At 40.0% G+C, this 27,801-nt stretch overlaps 1 protein-coding gene across 1 annotated transcript in view; it reads right to left on the minus strand.

Moving 5' to 3' along the window:
• The window catches only part of slc8a1b (solute carrier family 8 member 1b), a 213,843-nt gene that overhangs the window by 6,389 nt on the left and 179,653 nt on the right, over nt 1–27,801 (minus strand). Inside the window, exons 8-10 of the mRNA XM_055227211.1 lie at nt 9,217–9,402; nt 8,086–8,175; nt 513–616 (exon numbers count right to left, since the gene is read on the minus strand). Of these exons, the coding sequence (XP_055083186.1) occupies nt 513–616; nt 8,086–8,175; nt 9,217–9,402 (380 nt within the window). The remainder of the gene's footprint in view (nt 1–512; nt 617–8,085; nt 8,176–9,216; nt 9,403–27,801) is intronic.

Raw genomic sequence — 27,801 nt, forward strand, 5'->3', positions numbered from 1 at the left:
ATAGCGCTGTGACTTTTCAGAACAATAAAAGGAAACATGATGATCTAAATATGTGAATATGTGTTAAAATAGCCCTAAATAATAATATCTACACTAGGAAAAAACAGACTTTATAAACTACACGTCTGTTTCCAGTGAGGTATTTACGTCTTGAAGCCTCTTTACTGTCACCAACCGGAATGAACAATGGGAAAATAAACAAATAAAGCCATTAGGTAACGTGAATGTTAGGCTAATACAACACAATTTAACCGCAGAACGAGCCCAGAGACTTAAAACTTAGCAGGAAAGGTTCAGATTTTTATGTGTGACGCAACAATCCAGGCACAATTCGAACCACATAGCTATCCGTAAATCAAGATATGAACTTTAATAACAGACAAATGGACTTGGATTAATGAAACACGCCTGAATGAAGCGTGTTTGATGAGGAGATAACACATATATAACACGTATTTAACACATAACGGTAAATTATGTGACGTTTTCTGGTATCTCTTGTCTGAACTCACCCCAATCCCAAGGAACACGTTGACAGCGTTGGATCCTGTCACGTTCCCAATGGAGGCGTCGGCGTACTGGTCCTGGATCGCAGCAACTTTACTGGCGAATGTATCTGCGGAAAAAGACGGAATATTACTTGATTTTTTGAAACGACGCACTTAAATATATCAGGGTTTTTCTGTATGTTTAGGGGATTTATGCTGCGTTATATGAGACACAATCACTGTACACTGTAAGAAAAAGCTAAAGTAAAGTTAGCTGCTGTAATCCCTCATTCGTCCAGGAGTAGTTAGGAGGTAGTAGTCAGTCAAGGGTGACCCCATCTTCTCTGCAAACTGTTCTAATTAAAATTGGCAAAAAAATACAAAAAAAAACCCAAAACCATAAACTTGAAAGTGACATTTTATTTAGCATGTTGTCTGTAAATAATTTGTTGATCAATTCATTTATTCTAAATATTTATGTGTGCTCAACTCTCACTGTCACACTATAGAAATGACCTTTATTAGACTATTATGCATTAGACTATTAGTTATAATGGTGTATCTTCACTTGAGTAGTTTTCATTTATTTTCATTCAAAATAAGCACATATGCCTAAGACGCTGAAGTTATGGTGAGGTCACTTATTATTCTTTAGTGTCCTACAGGTCGTCCAAGCAGCGTTTGTACAGGTGGAGTCGACAAGAGCGTGTCCATAATCCAAACTGTTAACTCTTCAGATTATGCCACCTTTTTCCAGTTCAATCTTAATATATATAAGCATTAAACATTACAGGTAATTAAAGTATAAATAATTTTCTTCTGAATTTTTTAGGATACATTTTTGTTGGCCAACTCAAGCAATTTTATGTTTTTTTTGTTTGTTTTTTTTTTCACTGCAAAAACAAACTGCACAAATGACGGAAAAATATCTTGATTTTTGATTTGGATTCATTTGATGTATTTTCTTACCACAGTTTTTGATCTGTTTCAGTTCCATTAAGCCAGATTTTATTTGTCTTTTTGTGTCATGTTGTACTTAAATGCTTCAGAATGTATTTTGGCCTATTTTTTACATTCAAACTTCAAGTATTTTACTCACTTTTTGGCATTGTTCTTCCTCAGTTTCTTATTGGCCCTCGCCACTCACCATTGTCTCATAAAACATCCACATTTTCTCCAAATTCCATACCGTTCGCCCACACACCGCCACTGAAAAACTCCTTTGTTTCCTACAGAGCCCATATTCACATCTCATGTGCGGAATTATGTCATGAATGGAATGCAATACTAATTTTTATCAAAATTAATACAAATTAATACTACCATAGACGTGGAACGTCAACATTATCGGATTCAGGCCGTTCGATGCCGCTTGCGGCTTTAATTTCTGTTTTGCTTCCCAAAAATGGAATATATTTCAAGGACAAGCAAATCTGGAAACTTTGGTGCCACAAATGTGATTTAATACTCCAGTAACAAACATTTATAATCACCCTGCGTCTGTTTTTAATGTTGTAAATAGACTTGTATACTTGTTTTTTGTTTTTTAGTTAATATTTTTTCAGTATTTTGAACAGGACGTCCAGGAAAAATTAGTCTGGCTGCTCTCCCTGTATAAATAAAGACTAAAAAATAAACATAAACATGGTAAAATAAGCCATTTTTAATCAAATCCACACAGATCAACCTTCTTTTTTGCAGTAAACTTTGAGATTAAAACCTAGAGTGCACTTTTGACCTTTGCTAAACCTTGAATTAGTAATATACCCATTAATCAGTCTCTTCCTGACGAAGAAAAAACACTTACAATTATTAAAACCCATTTCTCTACAAATCCAGTTTTCCTCATTTAGACGGAGAATCTTAAATTAGCCTTCTTTTTAATCCTGTTAGTGAGCCTGGGCGCTGTCGGCCATCTTGGCCCAGATTCGGTCCAAGATCAATTATAGTCGCAAGGTTGAGTGTGTGTGTCATGGTTTCGGGGGCAAAAAAGGATTTCAGGCGTCCGAGCATGAATCAGTTTACAGTCAAAATCGATGTTGTATCCTTGGAGTTCCTCTCAGGACACACTAGCTCCTGAGTTTGGTTCGGCCGAGCTCCACAAGGACCGCTCATCAGAATAAGTACAAAATAAATACAGAACGCTCCAAACATTCAGCTGCTTACTTAGCACCATTTGTCCTTTAATTTTCTGGCAACTATTTTGAATCATTTATTTCGATTTAATGCCATATGAAAGAAGAATCATAATCATAAAATGGGAACTGCCAAGTAGATATTAGCAGGGATGGGAGAGTGTGAAGAGGGAGGCACTGGTCCAAGTTTGGTGCTCAGTGCTGATAAATCTAACCATAGACCTTAAAAGCTTCAAGGACAGTCCTGCTGAGCTGTTTGTGAGTGTGTGTCTAGATTCAGAGGAGATTTGCTGCATAAACAGTAGAACAGTTGTGTGTGTTGTGTGTGTGTGTGTTAGCACAAAGCCACCTGGGTCTGTTGTGATTCCAGGCCTCCTCCAGCTGGCAAAGGCATTGTTATAGCTATTATGCTCATTGCAAAATAATGACACCGTAGATTAGCTTGTGCGCGCGGCTCGGTTTTTAATCCCAAATTATCCCGTATCATTAGGTCTCGTAGTGGTTCAAATGTGTCCTTTAACTACAGCCAAAAATATGACTTTGAATCGCTTTCCGTTTAAAAGCCTCATTCAGCAGTTTGTACAAAGAGTGGGCGGGGCTTGTGTCGGAGAAATACAAAAACAGAATGACGTTTATGTCGAGAGCGGGATTCGAACCGCAAACCTTCGGATCAGAGACAAACATGCCACTATCTGAGCTACGTCTGCCCCTAAATGTCTTTTAAACATACTTTTGGTCACTTTAAGATAAGTATTTCGCACTTTCTAGCTTAAAAAACGGGGTATTATGCACATTTTTGCAGCTTAAAAAGATTAAAAACATGCCTGCTGAGGTTTTGGCTGTCATTCATGCACGTTTGAGTCATTTAGCGATCTCTCCCAGGCCCTATTCGAGCCGTTTTTACCATTAGCTGTAAGATTCTGTGCAAGGCTCCGCCCACAAGCCTACATTACCCACGCTCCAACGCAACAATTCTGCAAAAATATACAAAACCATGATACAAAACTAAAACAGAGCTAAAAATATGAATGGGAATCTTGCAGTGTTTAGTAACAGAGACGAAAAGGGAACTTCACACAGGAGGTGGCAAGCGTGACGGAAGATTGGGCTCGTTTTGTGTTCGTCAGCTTAAAACTACAGAGCGCGAGTGCGGCGGAAGTGAGTGACACGCAGAGATATCAGCTCTCTGTCAGGAAAAAGTCCGTCCCGACAAAACACCAGAAACGCAACAAAACATCTGCCAAGTACACAAACTACTTCCTGGTTGGAGTTGTTGTCGTTGTCATGGCAATCACACGGATGCTCAGTTCTGCGTCAGATTTAATTGTCAAACATGTCAAAAGGTTTGGCTTGTACCGTTTCAATTCACAACTGGTTAATAAGACGTATTGCGCTTGCGTTGTTCTATAGTTATAATCTACGACGCCGTGGATCATTATGTTATAATTTGCACATTTTAAATCACAATATTCATCTAAAACAACGTAATAAAAGACTCAATTCGGCTGATTTCTGTGTTCGAAAACGGCGGAGTCCAATGGGAGCCGTGGAGTTGTCACACGAGTAGCAGATTTTTAAAAATTTGTACCAAAACGACTCTCACGACGCGGCTGAATCCTACAAATATAACACACCGATTAAGAAAATAAAACTGAAGAAGGAAGTAAGTACATCACAGTGGGCGTGTACAGGTGAAGGTGAAAACGGGGGTTGATCGGCAAAATGGCGTCTTGAAAATAAGCGATTAAACAGTGCTCAAACATGAACGAATCACTCCAAAAACAAATTCGGGAAGGTAAATGAGAAGAAGCAACTATAAATGGGTTAAAAGCTCTGAAAAGATGATTTAACAAGTTAAACCTTTGCCAAATACGCCAGTTACTTTTCATCTTTTTCAATAAACGCAAATAAAATAAAATAAACTGTACAGTTGTCCGTCTCTATAACGCGGTTCACCTTTCGTGGTCTCGCTGTTTCACTGATTTTTTGGCGCAATTTCACATGTTTTTTTACATTGTCTGAATGTGCATTGTGTTCTTTGTCCTGATTGGCTGTTGGACTGTAGACCATTGTCCATCAGTCTCCTCCGTGCCGTGTCTCCTGTCCAGTACAGAATGTGTTCAGACAAATTTACATAAACATTGGATCTCAGTGTGACTCTGAAGTGCTGTACATTTGCAATTTGTTTCCTCCCCGACAAAACCCACAATGTCGATGAAACGTTCTGCACCGACAAAGACGCCTACGAAGGTTTGAACTTTGAGAGAGTTTAAACGAGAAATGTGAGAAAATGTTAACGCCTGTGTGAGAAAAGTGTATAAAGTGTGTGGTGAGGGGTTTTACAGCTGCAAAAAATATAGAATAACTAAAAAAAAAAAAATTAAGTGCGGCGTAGAGCGATTTGAAGTTGGAAAAGCGCTATATAAAGACGAAAACAATGCTTTTTCACCTGTTGTGTATGAGTTTCCATGTCTAACACCTGCTCATCTCCATAGATACGTTATAACTTTCTGGCTTTAACTCATCCATCTTGCGTTTATTCAATTTACAGGCGCTGTGTTGCTTTTCCTAACGTTACTCCAATGTGCGCGCGTGGATCCGGACCTGCGCGCGTGTGTGTTTTTGTGCGCGTCTGAGCCGGTTAACCAGCCAAACTGTGATAAACGAGGTTAATCACAGTGGAAGCGCGGTGCAGGAGAGCTTTTATTTACTGTAATAGTCACCCAGAACCAAGGGCTTCCTTCTTTATGGGCGTGCCACGGGAGACCACACTAATAAGGTTGAGATCCCCCAGACCAAAAAACCTCGAGGCCGCCGCTAGAAACTCCGCGCGCTCCCGGCCTTTTCTCGGATTTGTCTCATTTTGCGAGGAGCCTTTTAAATATTGAATCGTACATCACGTCTGCGCCCGTCGTCCCTAAGCTTCCGTAAGACCCGCCTAAGCCAGACATGACAAATAGACCGAGGCTAATGACACGGCGGGCAGGTACGTGTGGATATGCAGTGTTTGTACATAGATTAGCCCGGCGTGATGATGTATGTGTCTGTGGCGTTCAGCTAATAGATTTGCACAAGGACCGGTACGTGTGTGTGTATGTGTGTGTGTGTGTGTACATGTGTGTGAAAGAGAGGGAGCCAAGGTTAAAACATGTACACCGAGACGTTTCAGTCATCGGTCCTACTTCACGCTCAAAGGATGATCTATGGCGCCGTCTTTGGACTGTACCTTTGTCTTCAGCGGCACAGTACACACACACGCACAATTACACAAACACACACTCACACACATGCTAGCGGATGCGGCACATTGCTTTTTCTTTCCAGCACAATGTAACTAAACGATGTGTATAGTTACTGTTCACTAACGCATTTTATTTTAGGGTTGTCAGAAATATCAATAATGAAACTAGTATTGAAACTAAATACTCATGTGGCCATACGGGATTATTAAAGCCTGAACTCGGCACATTTCAGAAGCTCATCAGGTGCCGCAGTGGGACGCCAGTGGCAGAAATTGTTGTTACATCCTCAGGTAAAGACGCTTGACCTACATTGCCTAGTGCAGAGGTGCCCAAACTTTTTTTTTTAATCGAGGGCCACATCTCAAAACATATTCGAAGCAGAGACCAGTGATCAATGCAGCACGGTGCTTTAAACGCAGCTTTGACGGAGCCACTGTGTATTAATAAGGCTTGAAAGACATTAATTTTAAGTTTCTATCACACTGCAATGTGACGTTTGAGGTTATAGTGGTAGAAATACTTTAATTTGCTGTTAAAAGTACTGCTAATGATCAACTGGGCCAGTTCAGCAGGAGGCTCGAGGGCCGATAAAAATTGGTCTAAGGGCCGCATTTTGCCCCCAGGCCTTAGTTTGGACACCCCTGGCCTAGTGTGAAACAGGAGAGTGATGTGTATATATATATATATATATATATATATATATATATATATATATATATATATATATATATGTATCATGTATCTTGCCTTAAACAGCACAGTTGTAGTAGTAGTAGTAGTATTAGTTGTAGTGTTATTAGCGGTAGTAGTATTAGTATTAGCTTTAGTAGTAGTAGTTTTAGTAGTATTAATAGTTGTAGTAGTAGTAGTAGTATTAGCTGTAGCAGTATTAGTAGCATGTATCTTGCCTTAAACAGCACAGTTGTAGTAGCAGTAGTATCAGTTGTAGTAGTATCAGTTGTAGTAGTATTAGTAGTAGTAGCAGTAGTAGTATTAGTAGTATTGTAGTAGTACTAGTATCATGTATGTTGCCTTAAACCCCAGTTCATATTAACACGTTAAACACATTAAACTCGTCTAATTGAATGTTCTCGCTCAGACCAAAAGTTCCTCTCCACAGAAAAAGAAAATGAAATGTAAATGTCAAACAGGTCCCTGAAGAAACAGAGCAGCAGAAAAACAAATATGTCTCAAATTGAAGTCCAGCGGGGTCTTATACTTATAAAGACCCTCCCAAGAAAATGTCAAACGTAATTACACAAAGGTCCTGGGCTGCGTCCAAATGTCCACACTGTCCCCACTCAGGGCGCTGTCTGTGGGGGACGCCGCTTTAGAGGTGTCCCCACGTCCAGTTGGGTAAAAAGTACTGCACTCAAAATGTCCCACAATGCACCTTGAGAAGTAGTGTCCAGGGCTGGTCTCAAGGTGCATTGTGGGACATTTTGACTGGACAATATAGACCACAATGCATTTCACCGAGGGCCATATCAGCAAAATGGCCGCCATCAAGGGCCAGATGTGACTGCGACGGTGTAAATGTGACTAAATGTAACCGAATGTCATGTAAAATAAATGTAATAACTTTTTAACTTGTTATAACGGTTTCTGTGATAAACTGACATTTTTAAAAGTGTGTTTCTGGTCGGGACAAACCTCCTCACAGACCTTCAGCTCTGATTCAAATACGGACTTTTACAGACTTTTAATTATTGGACAATTTGTTGTTTTTCTTGCAGACTAACTTTTGCATACTTAGCTGTGTCCACGTCCTTCCACGCCAACAATTTTCCTCTTCATGAACATTTTGTGATGATTATTTACAAATATTTCTCAGTTCCACTTGCTGGGAAAATCTCATTAGTTTATTGTCAGTGCAAACATTAAAGCAGCATAGACTTATTTTAAAATGACAGCCACGCCTTTTAATTTATCTTCTCACGGGCCACATAAAATGAAGTGGCGGGCCGCATTTGGCCCCCAGGCCTTGAGTTTGACACGTGTGGTTTAGATGTTTTCAGTCTGATGTTGGTCAAATAAACACAAATAAAACTGGACAAATGATGAGAGCAGAGTCAGAATGTGTCAAATGTGAATCATCAACAGCTGAACCAGGAGGGGGCCCCAGAGACACATTCAGCTTCGGGCCCCCTCAAAGCTAGGACCGGCCCTGCCCAGTGCATTGTGGGTAATTAGAGCTGGGGCTGGGGCGTCTGGACTCACCTGGTACTGAGGTCCCCAATGCCACGAATACTACTGCAGTCACGGAGTCTTTGAGCCCGACCGTGCAGCCAAAATGACACGCCAAGTCACCTGAAACGAGGCAACGGACAAAACATTTTAAACCAGCGAAAGAAGAAGTAGTTTGTGTAAAAACAACTGCAACTTGGGTTTAAAAATGCTAAGCTGGGGGCAATTTGAGCACAAACATGATCAAAAAACACGTGTAGACTTAGAACACAGAGGACACCACTAGGGGGCAGATGTTTGCAGTTCAGTCTCAACCCAAAAAAAATCCAAATAAACCGTTAAAGTAGTAGCAAAAATATGTTTATGTGTTTAAAAGTATTCAGGAGGAAGTTGAAGGAGCTGGCATTTGTCACATAAAGCAGCTAAAAATTGAAGTATTTACTAAAACTACTAAAATATTTTGGGTAATGTCAGATATGCAGTATGCAGTGGTGGATGAAGTACTGAATGTTGTTATTTGTTACTTAAGTTAAAGTACAGATCCAGATGTAAAGAGCTACTCAGCTAAAAGTATCACATTGAAAAGTCTACTGAAGTGAAAGTATTTAAGTACCTGTTTAAAAATGTACTTTAAGAGTAAAACGTCAAAGTATTTCAAAGTGTAAATGTAGTCGTATAGATTAAAAATGATTCATATTTTGGTCACAGTAACATTACAAATCAATATTTTAATTTTTCGAATGATTTTTTTGTATTTATTTTTGTTTTACTCAAAAAATTTAGTCATGATTTTACCACGAATATGATCGAAATACCTCCTCAAATCATATGAAAAGTACTTTTTACTTTCCAGTCCTGCTAAAAAAATGTAGCGGAGTAGAAAGTACAGATACTGCTCTCAAATGTAGTGAAGTAAAAGTCAAAAGTATCCACTGTCAAATGTACTTAAGTAACGTACAGATACCGACAAATCCTACTTAAGTGCAGTACTTTACTACTTGTACTTCGTTGCCTTCCAACACTTACAGTATAACCAAAGCTTGTGGGAATGAAACACAATCCCAGGTATGTTTTAGTTATGACGTTTCAGATTTCATTGAAGCGACACTATTGTGATTTGAGAGTTGTAAAGCGGTTATTTTAAAAAACGTAAAGCGTGCGTACCGATGACGGCGGTGAGCAGTCCGATCATGCAGATGGACACGACGAAGCAGGCCCAGCCGTTCCAGTACTCTGTGGGCGGGACGAAGGCGAACAGGACCTTCCAGAACACGGTCAGGAAGTGCATCACGTAGTCGAAACACGAGGGCAGCTTCTCCTCCCCGCACTCTTCATCGTCGTCATCTTCACCTGAGACGAGGGGACGGGACAGAGGAGACAGTTAGGACGTTAAGAAGACAATTGTGACAAATGGGACAACTGTGTATTTAATATAGAGCTGCATTTGAACCAAAGACACATGTCAATGTGGTGAAGGGTGAACTATGTCGAGACTAGGACTCAAACCAATGATGTTTATGTCGAGAGAAAGAATCGAACCAATGATGTTTATTTGGACAGAAAGAATCAAACCAATGATGTTTATGTCAAAACTGGGAATTGAACCAATGATGTTTATTTGGACAGAAAGAATCGAACCAATGATGTTTACGTCGAAACTAGGAATCGAACCAATGATGTTAATGTTGAGACAAGGAATCAAACCAATGATGTTTATTTGGAGAAAGAATCGAACTAATGATGTTTACGTCAAAACTGGGAATTGAACCAATGATGTTTAGGTCGAGAGCAGGAATCAAACCAATGACCTTTATGTCGAGAGAAGGAATCAAACCAATGATGTTTATGTCGAGACTAGGACTCAAACCAATGATGTTTATTTGGAGAGAAAGAATCAATCAATGTTTACATCGAAACTAGGAATCGAACCAATGATGTTTAGGTTGAGAGAAGGAATCGAAACTGATGTTGTTTATGTTGAGAGCGGGAATCGAACCAATGACATTTATGTCAAAACTAGGAATTGAACCAACAATGTTTATGTCGAGAGAAGGAATCGAACTAATGATGTTTATGTCAAGAGCAGGAATCAAACCAATGATGTTTAGGTCGAGAGCAAGAATCGAATCCATGATGTTTATGTTATTTTGTCATATCTAAATTGAGCTGAGCCTGTAGAATAGACGTCTAACATGTTCTGAAACGTCATCCTTGTATTAATTTAGTTCATATTTTTCATATTCCAGTCAAGTTTCTCAAAATGCTAACGCTGCTAATCACAACAGCTGAAAAATCGGAAATTAAATATTTTCGACAAACTGGTCAAATCTCGTCAGAATCAATGAGTCTAACCCACAAAAACAGATGGAGTTATAATCGCAGCTTGATTAACTTGAAAGGTTAAGAGGTATTGATCCAAAGAGCAATGCTTCAGTGAAATGTGTTTTTCTTCATTTCGACGCCATCGCAAATACCACAATTATCAGTCAAATGTTCTCATCACACACGCTGCATTCATCATTTGGACTTTCGCTTGTAAAATGTCACACGTGGAGTCACTAAGGTTTTCAATCAAACCTGGAGAAGTAAAACTATTTTCTGAAATATCCGACGAGTGTGAATTGAAATGTGAATTGACGGGTTCAGTCTGAGTCACGGCGAAAGATTTTAGCGAAGTCGACTGAGCGAGTTTCACGTCACCCACTGCGTCCAGCTCCGTGCAAATGACCGACCGACTGTAAGTATCATAGCAACCAAAGAGCCAATCCAGAGCGAGGCTGTTGAATGCTGTCAGTCAAACCTGTTGCTAACGCTAGCAAGAGCGACCTCAGAGAAAGAAGACGCCTGATTTGACTGTTGTTTAATGTTCATATCTTAATTTAAAGAGAAAAAAAGGTAAATAAAAACACCAGGATCACGTAGAGCGGGTTAAAACGAACATTTAAGACCAAAATGACGAGTCTGAGAGCAGAACCGCAGAGAGAAGGGACACAGTTTTTCAATAGAAACTGAATCGGGGCCAGAGTTGATCGAGTCGGAAGTGTGACCAGGATGAAGAGGGAAAGTCAGAGGAACTGTGAAATACAACGCAAATCACTATTAATTCATTAAACGAGAGAGAAATGTGAGAAAATGTTAATGCCTGTGTGAGAAAAGTGTATAAAGTGTGTGGTGAGGGGTTTTACAGACAAAAAACATATAGAATAATTGTAAAAAAAAATAAAGCTGACGACTTGTAACTGTGTTTTTAATGTGCGTTCACCTGCACGTGGAAAGCAGCAGTAGCTAAATCTGATCCAAATCGTGTTTTTCTTTTGGGAGATTAATGAATTTGTACATGGAACCTGACAAATAAAGAGCGTTTTGGCTTGAACGTACGAACCCCACGCACGAACCCCAGTCGACCTGCGAGTCCTGGCCGCTTATAACCGTATATTTGTCATTTCAGAACATTAAATTTAACGCAGACGCTCCGGATGTCGACGGCGTAATCATCTCCCATTGGTTAAACCTCCCTCCCCTCGTTAATGACCCTGACCTCATCTGACTATAATGATAAGTTCCTTTTTCCAAACGAGTGTGGCAGTGCCGCTGTATAATTCAGAGGCTGACACTTGACCTTCTTTCACGCGTAATGAAGTCGCCGGCCCCCCCCGTTCTTAACTCGTCCCATAATAGTCGGAGATTTATTGGACCGCGTTACATTTAGATCATTAACACGTAGATTAATACAGTGAAACAGAGGGAAAAAAGCTGCACACGTGAAGAAATCCGCAAAGGTCAGTATCTCACAGTGCACCGTCACAAAAGCCTCCGTTTGTTCTAATTATATTGGGAGTAATTACATAAAAATGGACTGATAAGGTCAAAGGTCGTCCATATTCACGTGTTCCGTCATTTCTCTTCGTTTTCAGAGTTGTTTGCCGTTGTTTTGATTCGCGATTTGTCCAAAAGTTCTTGCTCCAGCTCTTCCTTGAACACAATTTTCTGTGGCGACCTTTGGAATAATTCTGACAGATTATGTGTTTGATAGATCCGTCTGAAACTCGGACATTTCACGCTAAAAAAAAGGACGTTCAGAGAAGCAGCTGAACCAATTATATCCCTGAATTGTGAACTCTGACCCGCACTTTAAGCCCGAACGTAATTTCTCGATCGTTTTTCCCCATACTTTTTGAAACATTTTATTGGGAAGAGTTTAAAAGTGCGACGGAGCAGATTAGCCCCGAATCCTGAAGTTTTATTCTGAAAGTCTAAGGCAGAAATTAATGAGGAGTTTTTGTCCAGAATGTGTCAGATTTAAAGACTTAAATACAGAAAAAAGAAAATGTACGACGTGTAAGAGCCACATGAGCCGCCTCACACTCTGAGACTGAACCAGGACTGAACCAGGACTGAACCAGGACTAAAACAGGACTAAAACAGGACTAAAACAGGACTAAACCAGGACTAAACCAGGACTGAACCAGGACTAAACCAGGACTAAACCAGGACTAAACCAGGACTGAACCAGGACAGAAACAGGACTAAAACAGGACTAAAACAGGACTAAACCAGGACTAAAACAGGAATAAAACAGGACTAAAACAGGACTAAAACAGGACTGAACCAGGACTAAACCAGGACTAAACCAGGACTAAACCAGGACTAAACCAGGACTGAACCAGGACTGAACCAGGACTGAACCAGGACTGAACCAGGACAGAAACAGGACTAAAACAGGACTAAAACAGGACTAAACCAGGACTAAAACAGGACTAAAACAGGACTAAAACAGGACTGAACCAGGAATAAACCAGGACTGAACCAGCGAGACAATGGTCGACAGAAAAAAATCCGCGAAACAGCGAAAGATGAACTGTGATTCAGCGAGAGACAAATGTTTAACTAATCCAAAGACTAAAAAAACAAACGCGGGTTAGATTTGTGCAGCTGTTACGTTCGTTATGGAAAAATCATGAGAAATAAACAAATGTGTGATATTAAATGAGATTAATGTGAGTTTAAAGAGGACTAAAAACGTACCTTTTTACCTTGGCCTACAGATAAACACCGGCTATTGTTTTATTGCTTTTACACTAATTGTCTTCTGTTTTTAATGTTAATTGTCTTCTATTTTTAATGTCTTTTTTTGCACTGTAGCACTTTGAGATTTGTTGTTCAAATGTAAAGTGCGTTATAAATCAAATGTATTATTATTATTTATTATTAATGTGACACAGTTGAGCTCCAAACAAAACTATCTGTGCATCTAATTCAAGTCCACGGGGGCGAGCTGTAACGTCGGGATCTATCGAGAAGCGAATGAATACGCAAAACTCACTGATAACAAGATAATGTCCATTGGCGTTTATTTATTTACGTATCCTTTGAGCGCTCGCAAAACAAAATGGACGCCGTCGCCCCCTCAATCATCATCCCAGCAGCTATGAGAACCAAATTATCCTTTTCAATATTGTTCCTCCGCAGCCTCTCTCTCCCAAACACTCACTTTGTTTCCAACTCCTCATCGTAAACTCCGCTCTGTGACTAATCGGATCAGCGCTCCGCCGCGACACGCCACAGATCAACTTTTAATTAAATCAAATGAAGCTGGCGTCGAAAGACAAAAAGGCATTCTGCTGTTTAGAACCAAACAAAGCGCTCTGTTCTGCATCGTCCGCGTCCCGTGTTTAGTCCGGATAGTGACTGTTTCATGAGCGACAACAAGGACGTTTAGAGAAGTCAGCGACGCTCCAGCCCAATAACGCAAACTAATATGATTTTGTGTGGCGAGCGCCGCTTCTACGGAGAGTAATGAGCTGACGCGTGAGTATAGTGATGCTGGGAGGACATCAGAGGGACGGTTTATGATCTCGTAGGTGAGAGAAAACAGGAATGTGCTGTGAAAACTGGTCTGGCATTAGGTAAAACAATAACTCAAGTCAGTCGTCACGATAATCAGACACAGGACCAGACAGAATTCTCACAAAATGGAATTAGATTGAGTTAAGACAGAGGCAGAACGTCCACAAGGCTGCTGCTCGGGTCCAGACAGGAAGTACGAGCGTAAAAGCAGGACTGAACCGGGACTGAACCAGGACTAAACCAGGACTAAAGCAGGACTAAAGCAGGACTAAAGCAGGACTAAAGTAGGACTAAACCAGGACTAAACCAGGACTAAAGCAGGACTAAAGCAGGACTGAGCCAGGACTAAACCAGGACTAAATCAGGACTAAATCAGGACTAAAGCAGGACTAAAGCAGGACTAAAGCAGGACTAAACCAGGACTAAAGCAGGACTAAACCAGGACTGAACCAAGACTAAACCAGGACTAAAGCAGGACTAAAGCAGGACTAAACCAGGACTGAACCAAGACTAAACCAGGACTGAACCAAGACTAAACCAGGACTAAAGCAGGACTAAAGCAGGACTAAACCAGGACTGAACCAAGACTAAACCAGGACTAAAGCAGGACTAAACCAGGACTGAACCAAGACTAAACCAGGACTAAAGCAGGACTAAAGCAGGACTAAACCAGGACTGAACCAAGACTAAACCAGGACTGAACCAAGACTAAACCAGGACTAAAGCAGGACTAAAGCAGGACTAAAACAGGACTGAACCAAGATGAACCAAAGACTAAACCAGGACTAAACTAGGACTAAACCAGGACGAACCCAGGACTAAAGCAGGACTAAACCAGGACTAAAGCAGGACTAAAGCAGGACTGAACCAGGACTAAACCAGGACTAAACCAGGACTAAACCAGGACTAAACATGTTGAATCAGTGTTTCAGTTTTGTTCAGTTTAAACCTGGATCATTCTTCCTGAAGATGTGACTCAGGCCTCGACTTGGACGATATTTAAATCCAGACTCAAACGGTTCTGTTCATCTGTGCATTCAATCATTTGGATTTTTTTTTTATAAATTCTTTTTCCAGACCAAGGTTTAGTTTGTTTTCACACCTGAGACTTTGGACAGTTAGCGCCTCAGAGTGGTCACGTGACGTCGTCGTGTCGTGTCCGTTCAGCTGATTTAAACAGGTTTCGCTGCCGTCTTCACAACGGTGGAGACAGGACGACAGCGCCATCTGCAGTCCGACTCCTTCAGGACAGCATCCCAGGTGTGTGACAGTAAAAACGCCCCCTCGTCCCGGTTTAAAGTCTCGTGGGAATGTTTCTGTATTTACTCCTTAATCCAGTAACTGTGTTTATTGTTCTCAGTCCCAATAATATTTGCTCCGTCCCAGTCCGTAATGTGGCTTTTTTTACTCTCACACACTTTGGATATTGTCCTGAAGAAGTCGGACTGCAGATGGCGCTGTTTAAATCAGCTCACGGCAACATCACGTGACCTGTCAGGGATGAAAACAAACTAAACCTTCATCTGAAAAGAGAATGTATTAAAATATGAACTAACGGAAGACCATAGTAAAAGAAAAAACATAAAATCTGCCAACTGGACAAAAAACTGTAGGAGTGAAGACGTTCAGGTCACTTCTTTAGTTCTGGTCAGATTAAAGCTGGAACGAACTACACTGAAACTTAACACACATATTGTTTACAGTTTTTATTTGTCAGCTGGGTCGATTGACGAACATCTGCGTCTCAAATCCACTAAACACTCCTTTGAAGACAGTGAGGTTCAGATCTGAGCCAGAGAAAAGAAATGATTTGAGAGGAGAGTTAAAGAAGCTATTTTTGTTAGGAAAGACGATCCTTCTTTGGACATCGATGGCGGTGTCGTTAGCTCCTCCCTCCAGACAGATATAAGACAGTGTCCAGCGGTAAACCGACCAGAACTGAAGAAGCGGCTTGGACGTGTTCACTCCTACAACTTTTTGCCCATTTGACAGATTTTATATCTTTATTTTGCTACGGACAGAGCGGACGACCAGATGAACCTCACTGGACTGGATTATTTAGCATTTCCTCCCTGTTCCCAGACAAATTTCCATGTATTCTTTTTTTCCAAAATCAGTTTCTCTCTCCATCCCTCTCCATAAATCCTTTAGTAGCCTCATTGAACTCTATCAAATGTCTCCGGACCACGTGTCCCCTACATCTGTCCCGGTGTCTGCTGCTCCCTCAGGGGTGACAAACACACACAGAGCCATAAATAACACACACATGTAATGAACAGGAGCAGACTTAGTCATTAGAGATCAGTGGAGTGGTCAGACATCCATCCCGCTCCTCCCTCCGGTCACTCCTCCCCGGGTCCTGCTCACATTACTCTGGTTAGTCTGATTCTCTTTACATCGATTTCCTCCAAACGTTTATTTGTTCCTGCCACACAGACGGAGCAGCTCAGTAATTGTAGCCTTGTCTTTTTTTTTAGGACGTGATGAGCAGAGATGGGAACAACACACACGACTATTATCATCGCCAAAAGTCAAGTTACAGGTGCAATTTAAGACAGAGGGGAACAAACTTTTTTGTAAACAGAGGTCAGATTTGGTGAAAATGTGTGAGGGACGATCATTTGTTTATCGTTTTATTGCAAATGGATTTTACCTTTAAAAAACTTACTTTAAAAAACGGCTAAACCAGGACTAAACCAGGACTAAACCAGGATTAAACCACAATTAAACCAGGACTAAACCAGGACTAAACAAGGACTACACAAGGACTAAACCGGGGCTAAACCGGGACTAAACCGGGATTAAACCGAGACTAAACCAGGACTAAACCGGAAATAAACTGGGATTAAACCGGGACAAAACCGGGACTAAACCAGGTTTAAACCAGGACTAAACCAGGACTAAACCGGGACTAAACTGGGACTAAACCAGGACTAAACAAGGACTAAACCAGGACTAAACCAGGGTTAAACCGGGACTAAACAGAACGAAAACTTTCACGCTTGGAAATGATGCTGGACACTGTCGCAAATAAAGACAAAAAAAAAAAAAAAAAAAGTTTAGATCTTTGCCAAATCTCTTTAAAGCTTTCATCTGTTCCTTTAGGGGTCGCCATGGTGACTCTTCTGCTTGCATCTCGCTCCGACAGAGAACTGAGATTTGGGCTTATTCTAAAATCCCTGCACACCTCATTCCTCGGGCGCAGCCTCAAAGACACCGACACCGAGGGACGAGACGAGGGACGAGACGAGGGACGAGACGAGATACGACGAGGACGAGACCTTTTGTGTCACAGCTAATGAGAACTGGTCTGGAGTTTGAGCGAAACTGGGATATTTAACACGAAACGGGACCAATTAGACTCCAGACGAAAGAAAACATAGTAGGATAATACGAAGACACTGTTTGGAAGTATGTTTTTATGATTTCTTTCTTTCTTTTTTTGGTTTAGTTCGGTCAGAAAAGAAAATAACGGGTTAGCGTCTGGTCAAAGTGGGAGGCAGCAGCAGCAGGAAAATACTGTTTTTCCACCTTCAAGGCTCTGAAAGCACTTTACATCAAGGAACCACTCACCCACAGACGCAGACACTGAGGTGAGGCGGGTTAAGGACACGACAACAGGATTCATCTGTGGGAGCGGGAATCGTACTGACAACCACTTTTCTCACACAGGCGTTAACATTTTCTCACATTTCTCTCTTGTTTAAACTCTCTCAAAGTTCAAACCTTCGTAGGCGTCTTTGTCGGTGCAGAACGTTTCATCGACATTGTGGGTTTTGTCGGGGAGAAAACGAATTGCAAACGTACAGCACTTTAGAGTCACACTGCGATCCAACGTTTATGTAAATTTGTCTGAACACATTCTGTACTGGACAGGAGACACGGCACAGAGGAGACTGATGGACAATGGTCTACAGTCCAACAGCCAATCAGGACGCAGGACACAACGCACAAAATTGCATAAAAAAATTCCTGAAAACAGCGAGACCGCGAAAGATGAACTGCGATATAGTGAGGGACAACTGTAATGGTTTTAAAATGTACTGTGCATGTGCAATTGTACACAAAACTACTTGTAAGCTACCGTAACCGCACTAAAGTCGTATTAAGTATTATTTCTGTTGACCACCGGCTTCAAAACTGGGTTACGGACGATTATTGTATTATTGTACTCCAGGAAAAAAATATTAGACAACTTCTCAAACGTTATTTATTTCAGTTTTATCATCTACATCTATTTTCCTGTGTTTTATGTTGAAATACTTTTGAAAAATAAACAATTGTAATAAACTAATAGGGGTTGAATCATAGACTGTTTATATAAATGGACAAAGCTAACATGCTAGCCGCTACGTTTCAAATAGGAAGTGATAATGGGCACAGTTACGACGATTTCCGACTAAACCGCACGACACTTGTGATTTGTATACTGTTGAACTTTAAAATCTTGTAAAATCGTGTAGTACTTTGAGTTGAGTTTCGTTTTGATCTTTTGTGTTTTACCTTGCACCAGTTTGGAACTCGCTGAACCATCTTTTGTTCATCTTCGTTTGCCGTTTACTTCCAAGTTTACGGCTTTTGTAACACTTTTATTTACTTCAATACTAAAAGAGACGCTTGTTATTTACCTTTTTACATCCGGGGTCGTGTTACTTCCTTTCTACCCTAGGAACGGATTGTAACAGACGCGCTTCTGGCTCCATCGACTCTGGCTCCAGTTCACTTTCTATTGAAAAACTGCGTCCCCTCTCTGTAACAGCTCGTCGTTTTGGTCTTAAAATGTTCGTATTAACCCGCTCTACACGATCCTGGTGTTTTTATTTCACTTTTGTGTCTGTAAATCAAGATGTGAACATTAAAAACAAGACAAATCGAGCGCCTTCTTTCTCTGAAGTCGCTCCCGTTAGCGTTAGCAACAGGTTTGACTGACAACATCCGCTCCAAGCTAAACCAGCGGTCCGGGAAACCAGCGGTCGGGGCGTTACCTTCAACATCCTTCGCTTCGGATTGGCTCTTTGGTTGCTATGATACTCGTGGTTGGAATTCCAAACACACATTTCAGCTCTAAATTCGCCGTTGTAACTGCGTCGCGTCGATGAGCTTCATTTAACTGGAGCTGAATGCTATTTTTACACTTCTTTATACAGTTTACGGGTTGAATGCATTTAACTGACACCGCTCCCTTCCACCCGTCCCTAAAAAATCTCACGTTTAGTTCTTGTCCTTGCTAGAAAAAAACGTCAGGAGCCACTGCGTCCTGACATATACTCGGTTTATAAATACTGACAAGACGACGTTATAAAGATGCTCGTACGTCTGTAGTTGTGAAAAACAGTGGTGGCAGAGCTCAGGTAAGTGCTGGTGACATTTGGGATCTGCCTAAAAGAATGTGCGATGCCGGAGGACGCCGTAAATATCACTTCCCGGTCTCTCTGGGACTGACTTTTTCCGCGCGTGTTTTTGTGTGACCCGAGGGTTGAGCCTTCACTCTGAATGCTTCTTCAATGCGCTTGTTTCTGCACAAATACCTCCACCTGGGTCCAAATGTGTTTTCCCTCAAAAATAGCCCATAAAATAAATGAAATATATTCTTTGGAGATTTGAATCTGGCACTTAAGATGGAGAATGTGGAAGAGAGGCACAGAAGGGAAATGATTCGGTCAAGATGAGGTACTTTGTAGATCTCAGCTCTTTGGAGGGAGATAAGACACAGAGGAGATTTTCTGAAGGTATTTTGTCAGAACTTCGACTTTTATATCGTCAAATCTTCTGCTTTCTGTCTTGTTCGATCCATATACCAACTTTTATAAACACCGTGTAGCTCTACGTTAAAAAAAAAAAAAAAAACAGCGTCATACGATCGGACAAATTTAAAATAATACGATTTTTTTAACCTCTCTGTTAGCGTCACTACTTCCTGTCCGGTTTTATCTTCATGGGGTTTTGTGAGTCACGCTAAAATGAATAAATATTTAAAGATGAGGCGGTGGACAGGGAGCTGCAGGTGGGTTTAGAGGTCAGAGGTCAGAGGTTAGGTAGCGACTCCGAGGGCAAATACGAGAAATTCGCACACGCTTTTATGAGACAACCATCCTGCATCTTTTGATAAATTTGAGCCAAAAATATCCATTGTAACTAAAACATGATGTGAAATAAACTATTGAATGGAGTTTGTGTTTGTTTGGATGAATGATTTGTATGAAAAATGGTGCGTGTTTGTGTCGACTTTGCTAGCAACAACCCTGAATTAATCTGAAAACCTATAATTTATCGTCTTTCTGTGTAAATATCTCAAGTTACAACATGAAAACGTGCGGCTTATATATGCACAACATTTATTTTATTTCAAATTCAGCCGGTGTGGCCTATATTCAAGTGAGCTCAATAGTCCGAAATTCACAGTAATTCATGTTTTAGTGAGTTTTTAGAACACTTTTAGTTAGTTTAGCTCATTTGAGACGTCTCCTCTCAAACATTCTACTAGTATTCAGAATTTATAACTTATTTTACCTGAGAAACAGAACAATTTGGTGATTTGATTGTTGATTCTGCGCAAATCTACGCTATTTCTCACACTTTTATGTTGTATTTTTGTCTTTTTTACGTGTGGTTTTTGGACTGTAAAGCTTGGTTTAATAATTATCGCGATAATATCGTTAACCGCGATTATTCTGACCAAAATAATCGCGAGTCTAAATTGTAATATCGTCCTATTCCTTGTTGACGTCACTGACAATGTGTTAAAAACTACACAAATAAAACAAATACTTCACCAAAGGAAATGTCTGAGTTTAGAAAGGCAGATGTTTGTGTCTCAATGCTAATGCTAATGCTAATGCTAACGCTAACTTTGAGGCATAATAAATATTAAAACACCACCACAAACTGAAGTATTCTACGTATAAAAACAATCAGAATCTACGTTTTGAAACATTTAACTACTACAAAAATGATAAAACATTTTTCTTTTGCAAGTAAGAAGCTCAAAAGAAGAAAATGTACACACAAATCTACTCAAACTAAAGCGTTGACGTGTGGAACAATCATAAGACGGTCCCATAAAAGACCTGGAGCATTCGTCAATATTATGTGGGCACGTCGTGTTCACATCGACAGCTCACTTATTTTGATTGACAGTTGGAGAAGATGCTCTCAAGGCAACCATCACGCTCAACCACAACGGCCTGGAATCAATATGGAAAGGCTCTTTGGGCAGATTCATAAGCGCACTTTATTTCTCTGGAGGACGACACACAAACAGATCCAACGTGTTATTATTATTATTATTATTATTATTGCTGCTTCTTTTAGGACTGTTATGGAAAACACATTTACCCCGTGTGAGCCAGGTTCAATCTGAGGCAACGTGAATAGGAAAAAAACGTATATTTAGAGATATTGCTTTGAAACTTCTTCTGTAGTTTAGTCACGTAAATGCAAGAAAAAAATGTATTACGAGTTTTCCATCATGCAATGTTTATATATAAAAATGAAGCGTTTTATGTGTAAAAACGGACAAAATTGACCATTATTGGGACACGCAAAACAGAAACATGAAACTGAAAAAGCAAGTTTAAATTTTTTGCTTCTTTTTGTCATTGCAATAGATAAAAAAAAAAATACACCAAGGAGATTTTGGATGTTATTTAGTATTTGATTAAACTAGATTTGCCTGAAAATTTGCCAAAAAATTCATTTTTCGCCTCATTTTTTAAAGTAAAACTTGAATAAATCAGACTTGGAGGCTGATCCTTATAAAAAAAACGACCTTTGACCTTAAAATGTCCCATAGGCAGGTTGATTAAATTAAATATAAAACATTTAATTACAGCATGGATAATTTTGTTGTTTACACATAAAATCATGTTACGCTAAGATACAAAACTGACAAAAAAAAACTTAAAAATTGGAGAGAAAAAAAATCACTTTTCCCTGTAGTGTTTCCACTTAATTAAATGCAGGTTTGCAAAATAATACAAAACACTCTTGTTACTGTAGTGGAGTAGATTTTTGGGAGTAATTGTACTTCTTGAGTAGGTTTTTAAATGTAATTAGTTAAAACTATAGTCCCAAATGAGTTTTCTCACTGTTTTCTAACCTGCAGACACATAATGAGCTCTGATTGGCCGAAACTCAGAGAATAAAACAGACTGTGGTTTAAAACGACACAATTCAGCTTTAAACAGTTTCATTCATCAATTTTTCGTGTAAAGACAAAATGTGTAAAAAAGTAACTAGCAACTTATGTAGTTTTTTGCATGCATACGTCATACTTTTGTTTAAGTACTTTAGCAACAATAGTAATAAGAATTCATTGAACTTAGAGCTTTTTCGACACTCAAAGACGCTGGGGGAATGCCAGATTGAACAGGAGACTTTTTATCGATGATTTGAAGTTCTGAAATGAGTCCGAGTTCCTGATGGACTGTGGGAGTGAGTTCCAGAGTGCAGCAGTACTTATATTTGTGATTAAGTACATATTTAGCATGTAACTGTACTTTTACTTTAATACATTTTAAGTATACTCTTTCCACCACTGATTTTATCCACATACAAAAGGTCTCTTCTACCTACTGATCAAATCCAGAAGCATCTCCATCTTGACTTAAAACGGTCCACAATCTCTAATTTGTATTAATGTTTTTATTTTAATTTGTTTCTCAAAAGCAGCGGACGTCACCTCTTAATAATTCTTGTAACATTCAGAATATATAACTTATTTTACGCTGTTTCTCACTCCTTTATGCTAATTTTTTCCCCTCTTTTTTTACGTGTGAGCAGCCATGTTGGTTTTTGACACAAACGGACCACACGTCTCTCTCTAATTGGCTAATCCACCTGTCAATCACGCCCTCTGAACAAGAACACGGCTCCAAATCCACTCGTTTTTGCACAGTTTTATCATAGCATGTAGTTCTGGCTCTGGACAAGTCTGTAAAATTACTTCCTTTGTTGTCCTTTTGCTGGTTCCGTACATCTTATTTCACTGGTTTAACAGGGAAGCGGTTGATCTGCTCTGGTTTTAACTAAATCCAGGTGGCAACTTTTTTTTTTTTGCATTATTTTACCTGAGATACATAACAATTTGGTGGTTTGATTGTTGCGTCTGCACAAATCCACGCTGTTTTTCACTCCTTTATGTTGCATTTTTTTACCCTCTTTTTTTTACGTGTGAGCAGCCATGTTGATTTTTGACACAAACGGACCACGCGTCTCTCTCTGATTGGTTAATCCACCTGTCAATCACGCCCTCTGAACAAGAACACGCCTCCAAATCCACTCGTTTTTGCACAGTTTTGTCATAACATGTAGTTCTGGCTCTGGACAAGTCTGTAAAATTACTTCCTTTGTTGTCCTTTTGCTGGTTCCGTACATCTTATTTCACTGGTTTAACAGGAAAGTGGTTGATCTGCTCTGGTTTTAACTAAATCCAGGTGGCAACTTTTTTTTTTTGCCCTTATTTTACCTGAGATGCATAACAATTTGGTGGTTTTATTGTTGCGTTTGCACAAATCCACGCTGTTTTTCACTCCTTTATGTTACATTTTTTTACCCTCTTTTTTTACATGTGTGAGCAGCCATGTTGATTTTTGACACAAACGGACCACGCGTCTCTCTCTGATTGGTTAATCCACCTGTCAATCACGCCCTCTGAACAAGAACACGGCTCCAAATCCACTCGTTTTTGCACAGTTTGGTCATAACATGTAGTTCTGGCTCTGGACAAGTCTGTAAAATTACTTCCTTCGTGGTCCTTTTGCTGGTTCCGTACCTCTTATTTCACTGGTTTAACAGGGAAGTGGTTGATCTGCTCTGGTTTTAACTAAATCCAGGTGGCAACTTTTTTTTTTTTTTTGGCCTTATTTTGCCTGAGATACATAACAATTTGGTGGTTTGATCGTTACGTCTGCACAAATCCACGCTGTTTTTCACTCCTTTATGTTGCATTTTTTTCCCCTGTTGATTTTTGACACAAACAGACCACGCGTCTCTCTCTGATTGGTTAATCCACCTGTCAATCACGCCCTCTGAACAAAAACACGGCTCCAAATTCACTCGTTTTTGCACAGTTTGGTCATAACATGTAGTTCTGGCTCTGGACAAGTCTGTAAAAATTACTTCCTTTGTGGTCCTTTTGCTGGTTCCGTACATCTTATTTCACTGGTTTAACAGGGAAGCGGTTGATCTGCTCTGGTCGTAACTTTCCCCGCAGCGGTCACAGTTGCGCGGTTGAGCTTTGCACTTAAAACATGCTGCGTGTAAATGGCCCGCTGCGCTGGGTCGGCCTCTTCAGCCGATTATCACATCACTAATTGATTTCAGACCAATCGCACTCCACTGCTCCAACTCAACTATTAAATGATGGAGCTGAAACAGTATTTGGGAGTCAAGTCATTTAAATAAAAAATGAAAACAGATTAATAGCGCTCGTTAAAGGTCCTATATTGCGCAAAATAGACTCTTGAGAATGTTAAGACATGTTTAAATGCTGTTACCTCATCGTTTAATGCCATTACCTCATCATTCACACATGTTTGAATAACTTTATCATTAATCCGTCTACATCTCCAAAGCTCAAAACGCTCTGTTCCACCTTGTGATGTCATGAAGTGGCAGCTGTTTTCACGTTAACAGCTCCTTTTCCCTTTAGTTCAGTAGTAGATTGTCAATTCCGGGGATGAAATGATCCAAATGATTCTAGAAATGAAGGTGTGTGGAGTTTAAAAACACAGTGGAGCACTTCCTGTATTACTACATGGTGACATCACAAGGTGGAACAGAGAGTGTCTTATTTTGCCACAGTGCTAGTGACATAACATCTGACAAACCTATAGACCAGAAGTGACACATTTTCACCAAGGAAAATGATCACTCTCAAAGGCCCAGATGAAATGTAAAATAAATTTAACTACTTTTTCAGCTTGTTCATAAACTTTCTGTATTTATTACTTCTTCAGTTCTATTTATTAATTTTATTTCATTCTTGCAGATTACACCAGGTAACTTCCAAACTTATATAAAAGTACATTCCATATTTTTGCCCTAATATACGGAAGCCCCGAGGTGAAAGCAAAAAAAAAAAATTCCAAGTTGGAAAATAAAAAATAAAAAGACAATAAATGAAATTGTTTTTGAGCTGTTAATGCAAAAAAAAAAAAAAAAACAAAAAAAAAAAACGCCTGTGAGCTCAGAGGGGAAAAAGTTATTTTATTATTGCAAAGTGCTAACGCTTTACATTATACACCTAACCCTTTTATTTATTCATTGTATTTTATTCTCGCTAACGTCGCTATGTCTAAAAGTATTTGGTTTATATGTGATTCATACATTTCAGATTACACCAAGTAACTTCTAAGCTTATACACAAGTACATTAAATATGTTTGCCCTAATATCGAAACATGTACGGAAGCCCTGAGCTGCAAGCAAAAAAAAAAAACAAAGGCTCAATTATCCAAGTTGGAAAATAAAAAAAGTAAAAAGACAGGAAATGAAATTGTTTTTGAGCTGTTAATGCAAAAAAGGCCTGCGAGCTCAGAGGGGAAAAAATAATTTAGAAAATGGAATCCAAATGATGTTTTTTTTCTTTTTCACTTGTCGCTCAGGGCTTCCGTATAACACAGTACTTAACCTAAACGGAACAGGTTTTCAGAAAGCAGATATTTGTGAAATTTGTCTTAAAGATTCATTTTTCTTTTGACAATTACATTCAGCAGGACTCACTACAACAACATCAACACCTTTTTACCCTTTTTCCTATTGATTTGCTTTAACCGCTCAAGGTTTCTCTGCTCCCTATAGCGCCGTCCAATAAAAGATTACCACCTTTTAATAAACCATGAATCTCCACAGAGTCTCAAACGGACACACTTCTTTAACTACCTCCACCCGAGTCCTCCCCCTATAGTCAGTACAAAAGCCAGTGCTACTCCGTCAGCCTCGACAAGCTAATCCCAGATAAGAGACTGAAGACAAGCAGTTTCATTAATGGCATCAGCTTCGCCAACAAAGGCAGGCCAAAGCGGGCACAGACTAACGAACGCCGGGGCAGACTACACAGAGCACGCCCCCGCACGCCACAGCCACGCAGGGGAAAAGGTAAAAGCGATCGAGCGGACAAACTGCGGACCTGGACACTGCAGAAAACTGGGCTGGTTTCTGCACAGATAATGGGAAATGTCCTGAAATAGCAATTAAACTGGAGGAGTGAGACTATTTACTGCATCTGGGGGTTAAATTGGGCAAAAAAAAAGAAAAAAAAAGAATAAAAGATAGAAAATTATAAGAGAGAAAGAAGAAAAACACTTTTTAGTCCAGTTTAAAAACTAATTTCAGTAACTTGTCGTTTCCAACCTTCATTTTCTCAAACCAAATACAGTTGTTCCTCGGGAAATCGAGTGTGACTCTGAAGTGCTGTACGTTTGTGGGTTTTGTCGGGGAGAAAACAAATTGCAATGTCGATGAAACGTTCTGCACCGACAAAGACGCCTACGAAGGTTTGAACTTTGAGAGAGTTTAAACGAGAGAGAAATGTGAGAAAATGTTAACGCCTGTGTGAGAAAAGTGTATAAAGTGTGTGGTGAGGGGTTTTACAGACAAAAACAGAGAGAATAATAAAAAATAAATCTGATACTTCTCGGATTTTGCCTATTGTTGGTTATTTTTAGAACGTAACCCCCGCGATAAACGAGGGACCAGTGTATCCATCCATTTTTTTGGGCCGGGTTGCGGAGGCAGCAGTCGGAGCAGGGACTCCCAAACTTTTCTTTCCACACACTTCATCCAACTCTTCTGGCGGGATCCCAAGACATTCCCAGACCAGCTTCCTCAAAGTGGGACATGCCCAGAACATTGCCTGGTCAGAAAAAGTCGCCACTTGGATTTAACTAAGCAAATAAGTTGTCGTTGCTGCAGTTGGTCCGGTCTAGGTTCAGCAGAATGAGGTCAGCTGACACCTGAATATACTGAATGACCAGGTTATTCCATCAGTGGATTTGTTCTTCCCTGATGACACGGGGCATATTCAGAGATGACAATGCCAGGATTCATCGGGCTCAAATTGTGACAGAGTGGATCAGGAGCATGAGATGTCATTTTCACACATGGATCGTCCACCACAGAGTCCAGACCTGAACCCCATTGAGAATCTTTGGGATGAGCTGGAGAAGCTTTGTGCAGCGTCAGACTCGACCAGCATCAATGCAACAAGTGAAGAATTAATGCAACACTGGATGGAAATAAATCTTGTGACGTTGCAGAAGCGAAATCGAAACAATGACACAGAGAATGATCAAAAGTAAAGACGGAACAACCAAATATTAGAGCGTGAGACTTTTTTTTTTATCTAGGCGGTGTAGATTCACCACTAAATCGAGAGTTTCACCTTTCGACTCAGCTCCTTCTTCACCAAAACACAACCGCACCGCAAAGATCAAATATAAACGCACATATAATTCAATCAGTTGTCACACGAGCCGCTGCCAAGTTTGTATTTAAACTCGCTGCAGCGCCGGTGTATACAAGTACTTAAGTATACAAGTATAAGTACCTGGCTGACATTCACAAATCAAACACTTTAAAACAAAAATTGGCTTCGTTTATCGACCTGCCCTGCCCATTATGGATTATTATGACGATATGAGATCAGCAGGTCTGTTTTAAACCCTCCCCTCCGCAAACGTTACGTCATTTATCAAACCTATATCGGCTTTAATACTCATCGCTGTAATCTGTATTGTCTTGGGTATTATATGTGAGAGATTAAATGTTTTATCTGTATATTGAGTTGTGTATTGTGTACTGCGGTTCTCATGTGCTAAAGCCTTTTGACCCGGGCAATAAAACATTAATAAAAGGTTAAAAAAAGCAAAATAATCAGGGAAAATACAGTTGGAACCTTCAT

This window comes from Periophthalmus magnuspinnatus, chromosome 15 (assembly GCF_009829125.3).
Source record: "Periophthalmus magnuspinnatus isolate fPerMag1 chromosome 15, fPerMag1.2.pri, whole genome shotgun sequence".
Classification (NCBI taxonomy): domain Eukaryota; kingdom Metazoa; phylum Chordata; class Actinopteri; order Gobiiformes; family Gobiidae; genus Periophthalmus; species Periophthalmus magnuspinnatus.